Genomic DNA, 19,704 nt, shown 5'->3' with positions numbered 1-19,704 from the left:
AGAGTACAGAAAGTATGAGTTTCAGTTCTAGTTTAGGATAGACTTTGGTTGCTTCTTTTTGCAGTTTCTAATGGAGGTATCTGATACAGTGATAGATAATGAATAATGAACTGTTTTTTCCAGAATATAACTGATTTGTTTGGGAAAATTTCCTTGATAGTCTATGAAGAAAACATTGCACCAGTCTAAGCAGTACAACAGATATGATTTGCTCTATGGTAAACCACTTAAATGTGTACCTCATTTCTTTCAGGATAGTATGTTTAAAATTACTACTGGATTATAAAAACCTATACATTTATGTAAAATTTGACAGTGTCTAGAAAATTCTTCCAGCAGTAGAAGTGAAAAGTCTCAATGGTATTTTTAACCCTTCCTGTGCAACTTATAACTCAGTGAATTGTGTGGCTTCTGAAATTGAGTGTTCTGTACTGTCAGTGATAGTCTGTAGGGTGTAGTGGCTATTTTAGGTGGTTTTTTCACATGTCACATCAAAGCAACACTTTTACTTTGAATCAGTCTATGAACATATTTCTAGAATGCAATTAAGGTGATATTTTTCTGGATGATTTTACCACTCTTGAGACTTGTAATGACCAGTCACATGACTTTGAATAATTTGTAAATCTGATTGCTTATTATTCACAAAACAGTTAAGAATCTTTGCAATGGGAAACCTATCTGTTTATAAATAGAGCCCAGATATTTTGCATAAAATCTTAGAGTAATATGACAAAACCAAGTCTGTTTCAAATCAATACCTGACTGCGGCTCACAAGGAGAGAAAGAAGTGGGACAGCATACTGGGAAGGTTCTGTAGGCATTCATATGGTTAGATAAAAAGAGGTTTATACTGGGAGTTTGTTTCTTGAAGCTGCAAGTGAGTCTGTGGAATGTGTTCTGTCTCTGCCTATATGAAGTGATAATAATCTGAAATGTTTAAACTTATTTTTCAGCTGTGCTAGTGTAGACAAGAGACGTAGAAGTCCTTATTTCAGTTACAGTGTGAACTGAAATATGAATTTGAACTCATAAAAATTTCCATTGCCTGCAGCTTTACCTGTCAAGCTTTCAGCAGCGCTTTCTAAAGGATTATTGTTAAAATTTACCACTGAGAATGTGTCCTAGTGATAAGGTTTCTGCAGAAATCTCTGCCCAGCACTGTCACATGCAAGTAGTTCTAGATAGAGAAATGTTAAAAAAAAAAAAAAAAAGTTTTTCATGTGAATACATGTCTGACCAGAAGGAGACTGTCCCTGTTTCTTTCATATACAGACAGACTTTTGCAGACTCATAAATGCAGTGAACAATTTCCCTGCTGTAAACTGTAGCAGCTGGTCTGTAAGGGCCAGAAATGTGATTTTTTTTTTTCCCAGTATCTGTGGGTAGCATTTTCTTACCACATCTGTAGCTATGAATGTTTATGTAGTGTTGCTATTATTAAGGAAAATTGTTAATTATTCTCTACATATTAAGTAATTTTTCGTAGTCTCGAAATATTTTTGCATATAATTCCACTTTTCTTGGGTGTGTTTGAGAGATATTTAATAGTTTTCCTGTTAAATTTTTTCTGTCTTTTGGTGTTTTCTTTCAGTCTCCTCTCTCCTTCTCTTGTTGGCTCCCATTTTGTGGTTAGTAGGTATAAGCCTCTAAGAAAATACTTGTCAAAACAAGTTTTAAGGCATCATCCTGGGAAAGATCTGGGTACATTGCCTCAAATGGTTACAGCACCAGCTGATGTGTGTTTAGTTCTGCAAGGGTAGCAAGAACAAAGGAGTTGAGGCTGGAATCTGTTTAAGTAGATGAAAGTCACAAGATGCTGTCCTGATTTGAACTAAAGCAAAAGACTAAATTGTTCTGTGAAAGTTTTAATAAAGAAATACTTCTATTGGTTCCATGCTTGTTTGTGTATAGTTTGCCTAAGCTTTCACAGGGGAGCATGTAATGAAAAAGGCAAAATGCCAGAAACACCTTGGTAATACTAATTTTTCTGGAATTATATTTGGCTAAACTCTCTTGGTTATTGTAACCTGCTTTTCTACTGCTTGTCTTCTAAGCTGTTGATTTGTAAAGAAAACTTAAGGTCGTTGAATTTTTCTTTCAGTTCATAACTGGACTCAAGAGGACACTCTTCAGTGGCTGTCAGAATTTGTTGAATTGCCTCAATATGAAAAGAATTTTAGAGACAGCAATGTCAATGGAACAACACTTCCCAGGTGAATGTATCTTCTGGATTAGTTTCAAATAATTCCCCATAGATTGCTGCATTAGTCTGTATGGTAGAGACAGCTATGTGAACCTAAAGTCTAACATGATATGGTCAAATGCAAGAAAAGAAAAGTGTCCTGGTGGTTTTGAAGAGGTGGCTGCATTTTTTTTCTGCCAGAATATTTCAAAATATAACTTTCATAAAAGTTTTGTTTCTTTCTGTGGAAGCTCTTACCAAAGGTCACATAATTCTGTGTGGTAGCAAACTTCCTTTTGAACATCTTCCAGTCTATTGTATGGGTATATATAACAATGTAACTGTAGAATACCTTTCCTGGTGCATAAATACCACACCTGAGCGCTGTGTGTATTTAGGAGTTGGTGTCATGAGTCTGTAAATATGCATTTAACTATGCTACATGGATTTATTTCATTATTTTTTCCAGAAAGAAAAGAATGGGTAAATGGTTTTGTTTTTTTCTTTTGTCACATGCCGATATGCATTTATATAGCGTTACTGTTGTATTTCTCACTCTTAATTGCACAGCTGTAATCTATATAACTGTGGAAAATGCTACTGATGTCTTTTTTTTTTGCATAGACTGATTTTGAATGTATTTATGGAATAGGTAATGTTTTGTGTTATCATTAACAGGATAGCAGTTAATGAACATGCTTTCATGATCTCTCACTTGAAAATAATTGACCGGAGCCATAGACAGAAGCTTCAGCTTAAAGCCTTGGATGTTGTTTTATTTGGACCTCTCACCCGTTAGTAACTTTTTGGAGTTTTTTTTCTTATCTCTTAATTGTAAGAATTCAACAGAGCATGTTTTCCATGACACTTGATACTGTAGATAGGACAGCTTATCTATTTTGTGGATATGCTGATGGATTGCTTGGCATGCATTGTGTAACTCTGCAATGAATTACAAAAGGTTATTTAGATGCTGTGACCGGGACAAAGGTTCACTTCTGTGTGTAAGATCATGTAGAAATTTTAGTTTAACCCCACTTGATAGATGGATGTTCGCTTTTGTGTCACAAGAAGTTTCCTCTAAATATTTTTGACTGTTTAAATTACATTTATAGCTAAGGTTACATTCACTTCTCAATTAGCTTGGACAGTACAGCTGGGATGCTGAAATGAGAGGGGATGACCTTCCCCAAGAAAAGAAAAGGAGATGGTGGTGCAAATCCAACATCTTGAGTTTAAGTGCAGTTAAATTTAATGCAGGAGTTCCACATCTGACCCATTTTACCATATGCAGCCATGTCCATACCACATCACCAGTGCTCTGCAGTGCTCTGCATGCTTGCTTGCACACAGTTACAGCTCTGCTCTGGTACTGTGCGTGTCAGGGGTTTCTGAACTAGTCAGGCCAGATCTGAGCTGGGGATTTTTAGGGGGGAAAAAGAAGCACTTTGTATTAAACCTTTAATACTCAGAGAAGCTGTCTTTACAAAGGTGCAAGCGACTATAAATGTTGTACTAACAAAGATGTGTTGTGTGAATCTTGGATACAAGAATTTGGCAATCCAACTTTTACAAAGTGCTGCTGTTACCATTTTAAAATGTATTTTATTTTCTCCAAGTGCATTTTTAACTCAGCATAGGGTATTTAAGAGGGTGCAAACTGGGGAGAACTTGCTCAAATGTAATCAAAGCTCCTACTGGCCTGATAAAATGCAATTGTGGAACTCTATTTTAACTTTAAAAAAAGATACAGAGTATGTACTGCAAAGGGGTTTAGTAAGCTTTTCTCAATCTAATGAATGTTTTAGTATAGATTAAGTATTAGAGCAGAGCTGGTTATGTTGTATGGAAGATGCTGTGGAATACATTTGGAAGGTAGTTGTTGGAGGTGGTTTGAGGTAAATGAGCTAGAATTCTGTTTAGCATCAGGTTCTGTCACCTTTAGGCCGGGGAGAGAGGGGGAAGGCCTTTAGTCTGTTGTCTGGATCGATGAACTAGTTAATGATGGTGTTGTTCTCCGCACAGGTCCCCCTCACAACTGGATGAAGGATTTTATATTAACAGTTTCTATAGTTATCGGTTTTGGAGGCTGCTGGTTTGCATATACACAGAACAGAACCTCAAGAGAACATATCACAAAAATGATGAAGGACTTAGAAAGTCTCCAAACAGCAGAGCAAAGTCTTCTTGACTTGCAGGAAAGGTATAAAACCTAAAAGAAAAAAAAAAAGTTGTCCTTTTGTTTTGAGGTTAAACACAAATGCAGATCCTTTGCAGTTCTGATTTTTTTGCATTAACTGCCTTTGGATTTTGCCCGTCTTCCCTTTGCATGGAAATTGTGATTTCAGTGGTGCTGGTTTCTTGGGTAGACATTGCTCCTGTATATTTTAGCGGACAATACAAACTTGTGGATGAAGGTAGAGAATAGAGGCTCAATCTTTTTTCCTACAGATTTACAAGTATGTACTGTTATTTTCATATAATTACAGTTTATTTTGAATAGTTGCATTCATGGGAATGAGAACATTTCTTTTTAAGCTCTTAAGATTGAAACACACCCGACTGATTAGTTTCTATTGCTTATATAGCAGCATGAGAGTTGATAGTCTGTGGTGCACTTCTAACTCAGTTGTCTATAGAGACTTGTATTTTGATGCTACACTTTTAATGATGGTTCACTTAAAAGTTTGGGTGTTTTGCCTGGCATGGATTTCACGCTGTGTGATATAATTGCTGCTGATCCATGAAGCTTGCAGAGTCTTTATTATCACAGAGTGGTTGAGGTTGGAAGAGACTTCTGGAGTTCATCTTGTCCATCCCCTCCTGCTCAAGCAGGATCATCTAGAGCAGGTTGCCTAGGACCATGTGCAGGTGGCTTCTGAATATGTCCAAGGATGGAGACTCTACCATCTCTCTGGGCAACCTGTGCCAGTGCTCAGTCACTCTCATGGTGAAAGTGTTTCCTGATGTTCAGATGGAACCTCATGTGCTTTGGTTTGTGCCCATAGCCTCTTGCCCTGTTGCTGCATGCATTTTGTTATCCTGAGGACTGCAACTTTTAACAAATATGCTGTGTATTTTCTCATATTTTTTGTTCAATTGTGAAGGCTTGAGAAGGCACAAGAAGAGAATAGAAACGTTGCTGTTGAAAAGCAAAATCTGGAGCGCAAAATGATGGATGAGATCAATGATGCAAAACGTGAAGCTCATCGCTTAAGGGAATTGAGAGAGGGAGCTGAATGTGAACTGAGCAGGCTCAAATATGCAGAGGAAGAGTTAGTACAGGTATCTGCCAGCTGTTTATAATTTTAGTGTTGACTTTAAATCAGTCCTAGTTTTATTACGTCCACAGGAGTGTTTAAAGCATATTCCCCAAATGCTAGATTTGAATGGAAACAGTCTAAGAGTGCTTAGTGATTGTCTGTCAATCGTGCCGTTATCTAGTAAAATAATCCTGAAGCTATTAGAAGCTGTAAACTTTGTATATTAGCTTATCATAATGTTTTTGGATTCACTGAACAAAAATATATACAAAACCTTTTTTTATCTTTTTATCAGATGAGAGAGTAGCTTTGTCTCATCTGAATGGCAATAAATTTGGATTATTGTGCTAAAAAAATTACCATCTTACAAAAATATTTAAACTTCGAATTAGGAACTATATATCATTGGAAAAAGTATGGAAGGTCATATGCTAGATTTCAGAGATGCCAGATCTGCCTACCTGACAACAATTGGCACACACCAAAACTCTGTCAAGCTCTGTCAAGTATGTTGCTGTGGGGTATAAAGGTACTTATAATTCACCTCTCAGTTCTAATGATACTTTTGGTGACACTTTTATTTCTTCTTGGTTGCTAGGTTCGTATGGCTTTAAAAAAGGCTGAGAAGGAGTTTGAGTTGAGAAGTAATTGGTCTGTTCCTGAAGCTTTGCAGAAGTGGCTTCAGTTAACACATGAAGTTGAAGTACAGTATTACAATATCAAAAGACAGCATGCAGAAATGCAACTAGCAATTGCTAAAGATGAGGTAATAAATGATTCTTCAGCTACTTAAAAGATTTTTCTGATCTGTTGCTAGAGATGTGAAATAGTAAACACGACGCAGATAAGCATTTGTGTTTTTTTCATCTCTCAATTGTTGTTGTTACCTGTCAATATTGCTAATGTTTTGTCATGTCTTAAGTATGCTACTAGTTTTACACATTTCACTTTGCTTTTTAGGCAGAAAAGATAAAAAAGAAGAGAAGCACTGTATTTGGAACATTACATGTTGCACACAGCTCCTCCCTGGATGAAGTGGACCATAAAATTCTTGAAGCAAAGTAAGAGGGTTACCAGGACTGGATGCATATTCTTTTGTGATTATTTGTTCCCAGAACAAGGGCATTTTTGAGAGTTATGGAATTGAGTGGTTTTGCACTTTAAGTAAAGCAGTTGAAAAAATAATAAAATGTGAATATTTCAAGAGCTGTAATGGATCTTCTGGTATGCTGGAAAGAACATGTTGCTTTGCTTTATCATTAAGAACAGTGTATATAATTTTAATGTGTGCCTTTCTTCAGGAAAGCACTCTCTGAGCTGACGACATGTTTGCGAGAGCGTCTTTATCGATGGCAACAGATTGAGAAGATTTGCGGGTTTCAAATTGCACACAATTCTGGGCTACCAAGCTTGACCTCCTCTCTCTACTCTGATCACAGCTGGGTAGTTATGCCTCGAGTTTCCATTCCTCCCTACCCAATTGCAGGGGGAGTTGATGACTTAGATGAAGACACTCCTCCACTAGTTTCACAGTTTCATGGTAAGTGATGAGCTCAGTAAAAAGAAAGGGGAAAAGTTGTGGGGACATGGGATTTTCAGGTCAGGTGGGTGGGAGAAGAGTACTAAAATCAAATACAATTAGATCAAAGTCAAAAGGACCAAAATTAGGTAGCATTTCAAATACTAGATCTAGTGGGACTTACATTGAAAACTGGGTTTTGCAATAAAGATAACAAAATAAAGGCTTTTTCTTCATGTTTCGGTGGGAGAGTGGGGCAAATTCAGCTAAGGTTTTGATAGTGCTTGTCAACCTTGGATTGCTGCTTAGACAAAAGTTTGTAATGAATAATGCTGAGTTTCTGTTAGCACATTTGTTCTTTCAGATGGAAGGGATGAATTTAGTCCAGGGTTCCTTGATCTACGAGGAAGATCACATCCTTTGGGAGGCCCCATGCTACATAGCCTTGCGAACATTCTTTAGTGGTTGGAACAAAATCCTGTTGTTTTTCAAGGGAAGCTTTCAGGCAGAATGTTTGTGTTTGTATACAGTGGGCTGTTTGAGTGTCAGGCAGAGAGGCCGAGTTCTGGAGGGAGGGAAATCCAGCTTTGGCTAAACTATGATCAGAAGATATACACTGGGGATTCAGACCACCCTTATATCATGAGTCATTGTGTCAGAACAAGAGCCTGTTTCATGGCAGTTGTGATTAACTGGGCTCTAGGGGCAAATCAAAAAGATGAGCTCCCATGCAGCTATTCAAACAAGCTGTTTCAAGCTGAGGAATGAGTAGGAAGGAAAACTGTCATATGGATACATTTTTCTTCCAGGGCTGGGAATCTCAGAAGAAATTCAAACTGTATTTTAAAATAGCATAAGGTCGCCACTTTGCTGGCTTCGCTTTGTGTGCCTTGGGCATTTGTTTTTCTTCTAAATGTACCAACCTTTTTTCTTCAGACCATGCTGAAAAGTTCATTAATCCTCCTGCAACACTATTAACTGCAAGTTCTGATCACTTTTAAGGAATGCTGTTTCTCTAGTCATCTTCAGTGCAACGACTTTGATTTAAACCCTAGCAACAAATTTATTTGAGACCCAATAAAATATGGATGCCTGGAGTTAAGCTTCCAATTCTATATAGGGAAACCTGTGGTCTGACTTCAAAATGAAGAGCTCCATTTATTGTCATGATTTTCCAGATGGTCTAAAATGACAACACTTGGATATGTGTAAAAGACTTCAGACTTGTGGTTTTTTTAGTCACTCTTCTCATTTAGCTCTTGCTTAGAAGTGAATCCAGAGAAGGGAGTGCAGTTGAATCAAAGGAGCTACAATTAGAAAAGGACTGTACGGTTTGTAAGAGCATAGGTAGATGAAACTTTACTGTGTGCTTTTGCAGTTATTGTTTAATTTTTTTGACTAAAGATCAGTTCATTTGCAAGTATTTCTTTCTCAGTGATGAAAGGAATCTGAATCTTAGTAACACTACAAAAATTTTAATTTTTTTTTTCCTTTTTTTTCTTTCTGAATTTCGGTAAGGCACAAGAACCTGATGTTGTCAAAGTTATCACATGAAGGAAGTAGCTTGTCCTTAATTTACTAGCTTTTAAAATTTCTGTTCAGTAAATAAAACGTGGAAACACTTGGGAGTGGGGAAGGAGAGGAAAAATATGCTAAATGGTCTGTTGTTGAAACTACTTTTGGGGAGTCAAATTATTGCAGGTTAGTTCGGTAACTGCTGAATTATTCCCATCCTTTAGAAAAAAATAACAAATGCACATGAGAAAGGACAGAGGCAAAATAGCTTGTCTTGGTCATGAGGCTTCAGGCAAAAAGCAGTGTGCAGGAGGTCACTTAAGAATGGGGCTATTTCAGTCACTGGATCTAAAGTGGGCTGGGCTACTACGTTGCCCCAGCATCCTTTGGACTCATAAGATTGACAAAATTTGAAGTCTGTTGGACAGGCTTCTTTGTGCCAGAGCAATTGGGTTGATAGGCTAATATGGTGTCAAGTAATAGAGCTGTTTGATCAGTCTCAAGCTGGAGAACAAAAAAGGATTAAGAAATAGTGCCCAACACTGGAACAAAGTCCTTACAGCAGGAAGATGATAGTGAAACTTCTGCTTTTTCATTGACTGATTAGGATTCAGCTGGTTCCTTGGTTTAGTGAGTTTCATGTGTACTAGAAAATTCCACATGTTAAATTGTCATAGCTGAATTCTTCAAATTCCTGTGTATATACACCTACAAAGAATCAAAATGCTTGTTACTTCTCTCAAAATTCACTGATGGTGCAATCTTGGTTTTTGGGTTTTTTTTATACCAGCAAGTAGGATGGCATCTGATTTACCTGGACTGTAGCACAAATTTCCTAAAGATATCCTTAGTCTCTTACCTCAGTTCACATTTGTTCTTTGAGGAATGTTTTTTGTAATGACACGAGATGATTTCTGAGCTCCCAATGTGCTTTTAAGGTCAGTAGGGAATTTATCGAAAGTAAAATTAGAAGTTTGAGTTACATGACAACTCTCATGTTGAGACTTGCAAACCTTTCTTTTCTGCTCAGGAGTGGAAGTAAATCTATGTGTTGGCAAAGGTGCAGTTACTTCTTGTTTTGTGAAAGTTGTGATTTCCTGTGCTAAAAGAGAGTGGACAACTTGTCCTTTTCTGAGATTCCAGGAAGGGAAACTGTAATTTATCTGATGATAAACTGGCATTGGAAAAAATGAAATGTATTTTGTCAGGCTAGACATCCTCATCTACAAAAATAATTGAAAGGATTTTTAGCATGTTGTGTTTGTCAAACAATTTTGAACAGCAGTAAGAGTCTGGTGTGTCTTACATAAGCAGTGATGCATTCTGTGGGACACTTTGAGGAGGGGTATGAAATATCCTGAGACTTGTAACAGCTAGCCTGAAAACAGGTCTGTAGATATATTTCTGTACAAGTATCCCTGCCTAATAACCTTTTGAAGAAGGAATTGGGTTAGGAATGTTTATCACTTCCTGTTGGGTACTTTGCTGATGAAGTCTTCTGTGGATGTCTCCACCCATTCTTAGTATTTTTGCTTCCAGAAATTCAGTTAGCCTGGCAAGAGAAAATTTTATCTAAAAGGAAGTTCTTGAGCTTAAAATGAGGTTGAATTATATATTTCCTATCATGTTACATAAATGAAATTGGTCTTGTCTAACCTACTTTTCAACTAGTGCAGTGTGTTTCAGTGGGCTGTTTGGTTAGTCATACCTACATTGCAAAAATTTTACATTTTCTTCTAAGCTCCAAATCACCACACAAGTAAAATACAGGACATTGTGTAACATACTAATTTTAGCACTACTATTTTTAGTTTAGAAAGGGTTGGGAGTTTCAGTAGAATCTTTCTCTTTGTTCTCAAGAGAGCATAGTGAGCCAGAGCTTTGGTGTACTTGGTCAGGGTAGTATTTGGCAGGCACAAAATCTCTGCAGTTGCATCTTGATTAGCTGCTTCATCTAACTGTGGAATGTATGAGGTGTGCCAGTCTTTCTTCCTCTGAAACAGTCAAGCAATGTCAAAGTTGTTTAAAAGTTACTGTCACTGAAGCAGATACCTGCTACTTAGTCTTCAGAGTAGATACTGTTAACATCAATGTCACTTGGAGGGTTTTGGTTTGCTTTTTCTCTGCCTCAGGGTCCATTGTAAAACCTCCCAGCACACTGGCAAGAAGCAGTAGCTTGTGTAGATCAAGACGCAATGTTGTGCCATCATCTCCACAGTCTCAGCACGCTTTGCACTCCCCTGACCCTGACATCCTTTCTGTGTCGAGCTGCCCAGCTCTTTATCGAACTGAAGAGGAGGAGGAAGCCATTTACTTCTCTGCTGATAAACAATGGTACGGAGACTAGCAAACAGCACTTGGAACTCTTGATAGGATTATTGAGACTAACAGTTTAGAATTAGAGGTTAAACCAAACCAAAAGTTAAAGTAATCTATAGGATAATATAAATTAATATAGTCTACATGGAACACAGAGTTCTTGTCTGGTATGTGTATGTAAATAGCTAGCATGTCATATACAGTTAAGTAATGTTACAATCCAGGGTGCACTGAACTAACCCTGATTCTCCATTACAATATGTTACTGGCTTTTACATCTGAAACTAGGATCAAAAGCAATGTCAGCTACTGGGCGAAGAGGAGATGGATGGTAACACAATTCTTACAGCATGTTGAGCGTGTACCTACTCTTGTTACATGGCCTCATAGGAAAAGGTTAAATTCCTTTTGGAAGGAGCAAATGAGCTTGTTGAAAGGTAGGGACACTTGTCCTGAAGAAACTTTTTGTATATGATAGGCTTAAATCTCCTTCTTTCGTTTCATAATTTTTCTGACTTCACGTGCCAGAAAGATATTTTTTTTTCTTTGAAGTGATATACAAATGACTGATTCTGGGCAGATGCTGCTGCCCACAAAAGCAAGATTGCACAAACTAATTCCCTTAAGTTTAGATAATAAAATGATGTAATGCAAGTTGTAACTTAAAATGTTTAACTTAATTTTTTTTTGTTTAATTAACTACTAAGGAAAAGTGTGGGTGGTGCTTTTAGACTAATGTTATTGATTCTAAATTAATTTCCTTTTTAACTGCATGAAGGAAATTGTAGTTTCATTATATTTTCTCTTCTCTCTGCTCTGACTCAGGGAAGTACAGGAAACAGGTTCGGAATGTGACTCCTTAAATTCATCCATTGGAAGAAAACAGTCTCCTCCAGCAAGTCTTGAGATGTACCAGACAATTTCTCCTCAGAAAGTATCGCCAGAAGAATTCTCACTTGAGGAATCATCTACGGGAGACTCCTCTTCTCTAACTGCAGATATTTCTAGGGGCTCTCCTGACTGTGTAGGCATGGCAGAAACTAAGAGCATGATCTTTAGTCCTGCAAGCAAAGTTTATAATGGAATCCTGGAGAAGTCTTGCAGCATGAACCAGCTTTCAGCTGGGATCCCAGTCCCAAAGCCTCGTCACACCTCATGTTCTTCGACCGGCAGTGATAGTAAACCCAGCCATGAAGCTGCTTCTGTCCCTAGGATAAGCAGCATCCCACAGGACCTCTACCAGAATGGTGAAAAAAGTAAAAAGCCATCAAAAATAAAAAACCTCTTTAAGAAGAAGTGTAAGTGAGGTGGGCAGAAGAAAACCTATAGTAATGTTATAAGAACTCTATTTTTTAGATCTTTAGGAATGTAATTCCATTTGAGCATTCCAGACTGGATGCCCTAATGGAATACTCTGTAGGTCACCTATATTTAATGACTGTACTGTCAACGGTCGTGCCAGCTGTCAATGAGAAATCATTAAAAAGTTCAGACAGTTTACATAAATTTCTGCCTATTTATTTCTTTATTTTTTTAGTTTGTCTTTTTCAGGTTTGTTTCTTTTTTTTTAATTAGTTTTGTTGGGCTTTTTTAAGTTTATCCATAAACCATTTTTAAGCCACTTTGGACTCCTAAGCTTTAATGGACTAGTAAGCCTTCCTGGGCTTGCCAAAGTTTCTTGTTTACTGGAGCATCTTCCTATCTTTCCATAGAACTAGGACATTTATCTACTGGACTTTAACATAAATAAAAGAAGTAGAACTAAATGAATTGCACTACTGTTTTACAGACTGGAACAGTCTCTGCAAGTGAAACTGAAAGACTTGTATTTGACTGAGAAGATGAATCTTTTCACTTTTAGATCTTTTGGGGTTTTTAAGTAGAATTTAGCATTTCTAATTGACTTGATTTCTGGAAATGGAAATGTCATGCTTTTATTATGGGAAGCTTTGTTAGATGCATTTATTATTAGAATGGTTCAAGTCCTGCTGTAAAGATCATTTTTTTCCCAGGACTTTCACTGTGATTTTAATTCACTGCAGGCTGTATGACAAACAAAAAAAAAAAAAAGAAAAACACAAAAAAAGAAAAACCAGTAATTTTCCAAGAGAACAGGCTCTTGATTCCTTATGCAAGATGGTTGTGAAACTTTACTGAAGACTGAAAAAAATTCACCCTTTCAAAATGAGGAGGGGGAATAGTAGCTTTTGTTTACAGATCGACAGATAATGGACATTTGGGTTGTGAAAGTTTGTACTGTGGTAAAGATAATAAATTGGAAACATTATTGTGCTTCGGAATGTTCCAATTTTAGCTGATGCTTGTTTCAGACATGTTTCAGAGGTCCTGTTAATTGAAAGGTGTCGTAGGCTACATTGCTTATGCTTACTGCTGTGTATAAGTTATATTTTTTGAATTAGCTATTATTGTCTTAATGTCCTCCTTTTGTAAGATTTCATACACTTTATTTTTGTATAGTTTGAAGATTTAGCTGTTCAGAGATGTCTGAAGTAAATGGTATAATTTTATAATGCATACTGTTATACTAACTCATAATTTTAGATATAAAGATAGATATAAAGGTGAGATGACATACTTCAGATAAAAGCAATTTTTGTGAAGCTTTTATAGGAAAAGATGAAATTACTGTGAGGTAACAAGAAAGCTTTCTTAGGGTAGCAGTAGCTAGTTCATCAAACACATCTTTTTATTTTTTTTAAACAGTTGGAGAAAAGAAATGTACTGCTTAAGCAACAGTGCCTTTTATTCAGTTTAAAAATGTTAATACCGAGCAGGAGTTTCTTCTGAGGTACATTCCAAAGAAATATTTCCTGCTCTAGTCAACACAAGCAATTTACCCAGTGATGACTAAGCAGTCTCAGATCTTCCATAGGGGTGTTCTAGTTGCCTCAGTAGCAGGTGCCACTGCCAGGGACTTGTGATTAGGAGCTCACTTCTTGCCAATATGTCTGTGGTGTACTGTATGAAAGAATTATTTCACTGACTGCCTAAATTTTTTCTAGTAAGGAGCCTTCAAAGCCTGTAGCTAATTGAAATCAAGTGATAAGTGTCTTTTCTATAATTTTCTATTTAGGTTCTACTGTACATACCCAATGTGTTAGTTCTCTCCTCAAGAAGTGGTGGTGATTTTAACAGCAGATTTGCTGTGGTTAGTGACACGGTTGAAAGAGAAGGGTTATAAAATCGGGTGGAGACCTTACATGTGCAAGTACTTTAAATGTCCTGGTACATTGGTTAATTCCTTAAGAGAACAGAAGTAATCCAAAGTTTTATTGTCTAACAGAGACTGATTGTAGGCCATCTATGCAGAAAAGCATGGGACAAATCAACTGTTTGATAAAGTCTGGAGAAGAAAAAATTGTTGGAATAGAAAATAATGAGAACATAATATTGTTCCATTATTCTCTGAATCATCAGATTGAACAGCTGTAGCTGTAGTAATCAAAATGGTCTCTTTGAACGAAGACTGTACACTCAGTACGTGGCAGACAACAAAAAGCAGCGATGAAAAAAGACTTGTGCTGAAGAACGACCTCAATGCTGAGCCTTCAAGAGCTGTGGTTTAAAGCCTGATGAAGTACTTGAACATCTACAAAGGGAACAATTACTTTTATGCTAGTAGGGAACTTATTGTGCCTCCCAAACAATGTGGAGAAGACTGCTACCAGAAAAATCTTGATGCACTTGAAGGTTAGAGCAATAATTGAGTTTAAAATAAGATCTGGGGCTGGATAGTAGATCTTGGTGTGAGATTTGAGTAACTGTGTCTCTTTCATTACCAAAAAAGGTGAAGTGGCATATTGGTACTGGAGAGTAAATATTTACACATGGAAAAAAATCTGGTACTGAGGAGTGGGAGGGCAGCACTTCTTAATTCTGATATCAAAATTGGGCAAACTCAAATGCTGAGAAGCCAAAACAGACAAATTCAGTTTTCTGTAGTAAGTATAACTAAAAAGTGAAATAGAGGAGCTATTGAACTCTTCACTGGCTGAGAGTTAAAGTGTTTAATATCTTTTAAAATAATATCTTTTAAAAAAAATACAACTATTTTCTGGAAGTAGTATTTCATGATGTTGTACAAACAAATCAGATGAAATTATCGTAGTGATCGATTTTGTCTTCAAAATGACAAACCTTTGGAACACAGACTACTCTCAACACTCAGTGTATCACCAGATGTCCTGTAACTTTATAGCTGCTTCTTAATAAGTGTTAGAGAACTAAAAGCTTAAATTAATACAATCAGAAGTGGTGAGTATTACATGTTGGAGCACAAACTAATTTTAAGTTAATTGAGTTTATTTATTATTATTTTGATAGGCCACTTGCATTTCTTGCCGTTTAAATTTGTCCACAGTGTAAGTGGCTTCCACTGCTCCTACTGCAGCTACTGCGGAAATTCCCGTCTTCAAATAGTTTGAGTCATTTTACTGAGGGATGTTCAGAGCACTGGCCCTAAGGTAGATCTTCACTGGCAGTTATCAAATCCAGTCTTAGTGTTGAAGTACCTGGCACATATCCACACCTAAGAAGTGACACAATTTGCCTCAAAAGGTTCTCTGTTCCGTTTCCATTTGCTAACAGCGTAACTTGAACTTGCTGGCAGTCAGTGAGTCCAGCCAGCATTCCAACCATGAGGATTCACAGGACATATCAGTCACTTGAGACAGTCATCTAGTGTCATTAGGGATTGGTTTGTGGATTTTTTGTTTTTGGGTGTTTTTTCGCTTTTATAGCTAAAATCCATGTTCTATTTTTAATTTTCTGGTATTTCACAAGATGAGGCTCTTTGCTTTTTAAATATTTTGTTAGAGTACTTTGTCAGGACAGCAGCTCCTTTGTGGAAATTGCCTAAAAGACTTCTCCCTAAAGAGGTTGCTGTTTAAGTCACTTGTAAAATGAAGAAGTGACAAATGTATGGTTCTATATAAAGAAAAAAAAAATCCCAGTTCTTCCAAAACTAAACAAACCCAAACCTTTCCACAATTCTTCCTAAAGCTATATGACACCTGATTACTAAAAGCCTAAAGGTTTTAGGAAGGGCATTTTCGTTGCCATGGAGAATGCTTTTGGCCAGTTTACATTGCATTTAGAGATTAAAACAGTTTGGTTGTATTTGGGTTTTTTGGTTTTTCTTTTCGGTCAGTTCCCCTCCATCCCTCATCCCCCGCAGCTCAGTGATGGACCTTAAAATTGTTCATTGACAGTTCCAGGCATATGTCAGCTTTTCTTCCCTCACTGGTACCTAGGTAGCAGATTACCCTCTACTTCCTGAGGGGCAATTTGCTGAAAGAGGAAAAATTCTCAATCATAGTCCAAGTAGTAATGTTATAGTTCCTTGTTTGGAAGCCTAGAAGATGATGAAGCCAAGAATACTTGATTTCAGTTTTCTTATGATATTTATGGATGCCAGCTGGAGTTAGGCAATAATTTACAATTGATTGAAAGCCTGAAAAGATAAATCTAGTTGGAAATCAAAGCTTTCAAGATTTTGCCCTTTTGCTTCCCAGTATATGGGAACACGGCATGCACAGGAGGGAAGTGAGCTAATTAGTATTTCTTATACCACCAGCTCTTAGAGTTTCAGAATAGTTTCATTCCATTTCCATGATACATTGCTGGAGAGGGATTACTACCTCACCTTCATAATGTATACAACAAATTTTTTTTTTTCCTCATTTAATTTCAAGCAAATTTACGAGCAGTGGAGAATGTAAATAAAATATTTTTTTAAGCCAAATAGAGGAATTACTAGTTCTTGGACCTCTTGTCTATTTGCTTATCTCCTCGTGCAATATGTTAAGTAGGGAGAACACATTTTTCTGTTCTAGTTGCTCTCACTAAAGGGGTGTGTTAATATCTCATGTTTGAATCACTGCTCCGTATTGCTTGTAGGCATTTTAATCCTGGATGTTGCATCTTCAGTGGTTTGTGGTGAAGCCCACTGTGTCTGATTGAGTCTTAAGTGCTGCTAACATTTTCTGCTAGTGACACAGATGTTGGGATAACTAATAACCAAAAATTGCCTGCAGAGTTTGGCTGCCTGACAGTGTATAAATGTTCAGGTAACCCTTCTTCGAGGTTTCAGTAGCAGTTCAAATGTGTCATACAGGTGTTCAACGGATAGTTTTTGGTTCCAGCCCAGTACAGATGGTGTTTATCTGACTCTTCACTTAGTTCTCTGTTGCATAAATAGAATGCACCAATTCATATAAATGGTAACAATAATAACCTTTAAACTGTTATTCCTGGGTGCTCTTGCATCTGGCATTGCTTAAGCAGATGGCAGTACTTACCAGTCCACTTTAAGCATTCAGAAGTAAAGTAGATTAGTGTTATCTTTTGTTTTTCTTTACAACTTTGAATCTCAAGTTTACCAAATTGTGTGTGTGTGTGTTCTGTGTCTTTAATGCTTCACTGAAATGAAAGTGAGAAGGTTGTTTTCTGCTTAGATGTTAAGGAAAGCACATTCAAGCAAGGTAAAAAAAATGCTGCTTGCTCATTGGAGAGGATGAAAAATATTCAGAGGTGTTAAATCTCCTCCTAAGGAGTACTCACGACTTAGATAGCTGGAGATAAAAGGTACATTCAATCTCAAGGCTTTCAGATCAGTAAATTTTTATCCAACAAAACCCCTCACTTTCTTCTTTAGGTGTACTCTTCAGGGCATTACCTTCTTATTTCTACTTTCTATTCTATTTTTCACCCAGCATTAAATTTGGTAGTTACAGTACTAACTGGAGTGATTGCCAGACCTCAGAGCAGTTTCAGATAACTTTCAGTAGCATGTCTTAATGTCAGTTTTGGTTTAATATGTGCTAAAGATGTCTGAATTAAAACTTTGTCCTTCACATTCCTTTTATTTTAATTCAACTCAGTTCTTTGTGATCCCTCTACTGTTAAAAAAATAAGCAGGTACTGATAATTGTTTAGAATACTACATTTTTTTTTTTTTCAGTTGGGAATTACTAATAAATAAATGGTAAATAGTTGCCTTTTAAAGACTTGGTCTCAGTTGGATATTGTAAAAACACTGCTGTACTTCAGGGGAACTAGGTAGACCACTGGCTGGTGTAATTTGTATATGAGTGGTGAAGTTATCCTTAAATTATCCTTTGATTGTTTATTTGTGTCTTAATGGTGCACAATTATTTTCAGACTTGAATTAATTTAAAATTAAGGTCAGTATGTCCAACCCTACAAAAGTCAGTCTGCAGTTGTCAGCCATCACTCCATTCTTACAGAAATTAATGACAATCTTAAGTATTTATACTAGCTTGTTAGCTTGTTGGGTAGTAGAATGGATTCCTGTAAGTCTTCAGGTGGAAGGCAGAGAACTTCTGAAGTGAACCAGGTGTTCTGTGTTCTTTATCAGTTTTCAAATCCATCTCCCAGTAAGATGGAGTCTCCCCAGGGGAATGTAGATGTACTTACTGCTTGGAACATTGTAGTTAATTATATTTGGCTCTCTAATAACTTGCATGTGTGCTATGCTTGCTTGCTTTTCAATAGCTGACAAAATCTATAGGAGATCTTGGGAGTTTGTCTTAAAAAATTGCTGTTAAAAAAAAAAAAAGTCTGGCAAGAGAAATCTGTCAGGCTGTGAACTGAATAGAACCAACAAAGAGACCAGCTGTTGTCTAAAAGTATTGTTTAAATAATTCCTAAAGAAATGAATTGGGTAGCACGTCTATTTTCAAATTGCTCTCCTCCAAGCAACAAATATAATTAGAATACCCTAGATTTCAGCAAGGCTGTTTGGGAGATGTCTTGCCCTGTTTTTATTTTTAATTTAAATAACATTGAGTTGTAGTGAGTGTTCAGCATATTAATGCCTGACTTAAAAGATTAGCAGAATTTGAATGACTTGCATTGTTTTGTTTTATTAGCGCTTTATGAAAATGTAGATACTTGCATAAAGCCCCTTGGATCTGGGTATGTTTTAATGACATAGCAAGAAGAGGACCAAGGCAAGTAAATATGTGCAAAATTTGAATCTTAAGATGCTTTACTGTTCTGGGAAGAGATGTTCTCCATGCAGATTCTGCTCTTCCTCTGTTTGCTCTTGGCTTCTGTTTGTTTTCGTTAGTTGAACTAAAATAAGAAACAAAGCCCTCAGACTGACTAGTTTCTGTCTCTAATATATACACTGTACTTACTTTTAACCTCATCTATTGCATGTTGTTAATGCTGTACACAAATGCATTTGGAGTATTTCTTTGGTGTTGTACAGCATGATGCATTTCATTCCCTTTTCTAGTTTACCTCCCATTAGCTATATATTGCTTTACAACTGGAAAAAATCTGAATTTTGGGGAATTTAGTCTTGCATATAAAAATCCTTTTTTTTTTCCTTTTCTGTGAGTCTTATGAGAAATGTCCTCCTTGGAGAGTCTCAGACAGTATTTTCCTGTGTTTATTCATGTTACTTTGCTTTACTTTATAAGTGAAAATTGATTTTATTGATTTCTGATGTGTTGTTGCACTTAATGTTGAATAAATCTGACTTTCATTTTGAAAAGTGAAACTGTGTTAGTGAAAATGTTATGTAATTTTAATTGATCTTAGCCTGTTCCCTGAGTACATAAATTTTGATTTTTTTAAAAAAATATTTTCTTGAGATAAGTTTTGTTGGTTTTGCTTAGGGTTCTGGGCAGTATTTCTTTTTCATGCTATTAAAGTTTGACAGCAATATTACTGGGAAAGGAAAGGTGGACGGTTTTGTATGGCAACTAGGGTGCTACAGTTAGGCTTGTAAATCCTGAGTCTTACTGCTTTTGCTTCAAAGAGCCTTTCTGAGTTTAAGTTGCATAACATTTTGAAGATTTGGGATTTTGGGCTTGTGTTGGGGTTTTTATTTTCCCTCTTTTTTTTTTTTC

The 19,704-nt window shown here is 36.7% G+C and overlaps 1 protein-coding gene across 2 annotated transcripts in view; it reads left to right on the top strand.

Annotated features, from left to right (window-relative positions):
* STIM2 (stromal interaction molecule 2) overlaps window positions 1-19,352 on the top strand; it is a 35,360-nt gene extending 16,008 nt beyond the window's left edge. Inside the window, exons 3-12 of one of the 2 annotated variants that reach the window (XM_017727540.1) lie at window positions 2,105-2,216; window positions 2,864-2,979; window positions 4,211-4,388; window positions 5,293-5,470; window positions 6,047-6,214; window positions 6,409-6,509; window positions 6,750-6,988; window positions 10,615-10,816; window positions 11,090-11,238; window positions 11,627-11,935. In XM_017727540.1, coding sequence (XP_017583029.1) covers window positions 2,105-2,216; window positions 2,864-2,979; window positions 4,211-4,388; window positions 5,293-5,470; window positions 6,047-6,214; window positions 6,409-6,509; window positions 6,750-6,988; window positions 10,615-10,816; window positions 11,090-11,238; window positions 11,627-11,664 — 1,481 coding nt within the window. In that variant the 3' untranslated portion in view covers window positions 11,665-11,935. Of the gene's footprint in view, window positions 1-2,104; window positions 2,217-2,863; window positions 2,980-4,210; window positions 4,389-5,292; window positions 5,471-6,046; window positions 6,215-6,408; window positions 6,510-6,749; window positions 6,989-10,614; window positions 10,817-11,089; window positions 11,239-11,626 lie in introns of both variants that reach the window. The other variant, XM_008645007.2, reaches the window with a different exon arrangement.
* Window positions 19,353-19,704: the final 352 nt, after the last annotated feature.

The sequence above is a fragment of the Corvus brachyrhynchos genome, unplaced genomic scaffold, assembly GCF_000691975.1.
Source record: "Corvus brachyrhynchos isolate BGI_N302 unplaced genomic scaffold, ASM69197v1 scaffold80, whole genome shotgun sequence".
NCBI classification, from domain to species: Eukaryota; Metazoa; Chordata; class Aves; order Passeriformes; family Corvidae; genus Corvus; species Corvus brachyrhynchos.
Note: the sequence above shows the minus strand (reverse complement) of the source record. Positions and strands in the feature narration are given on the sequence as shown.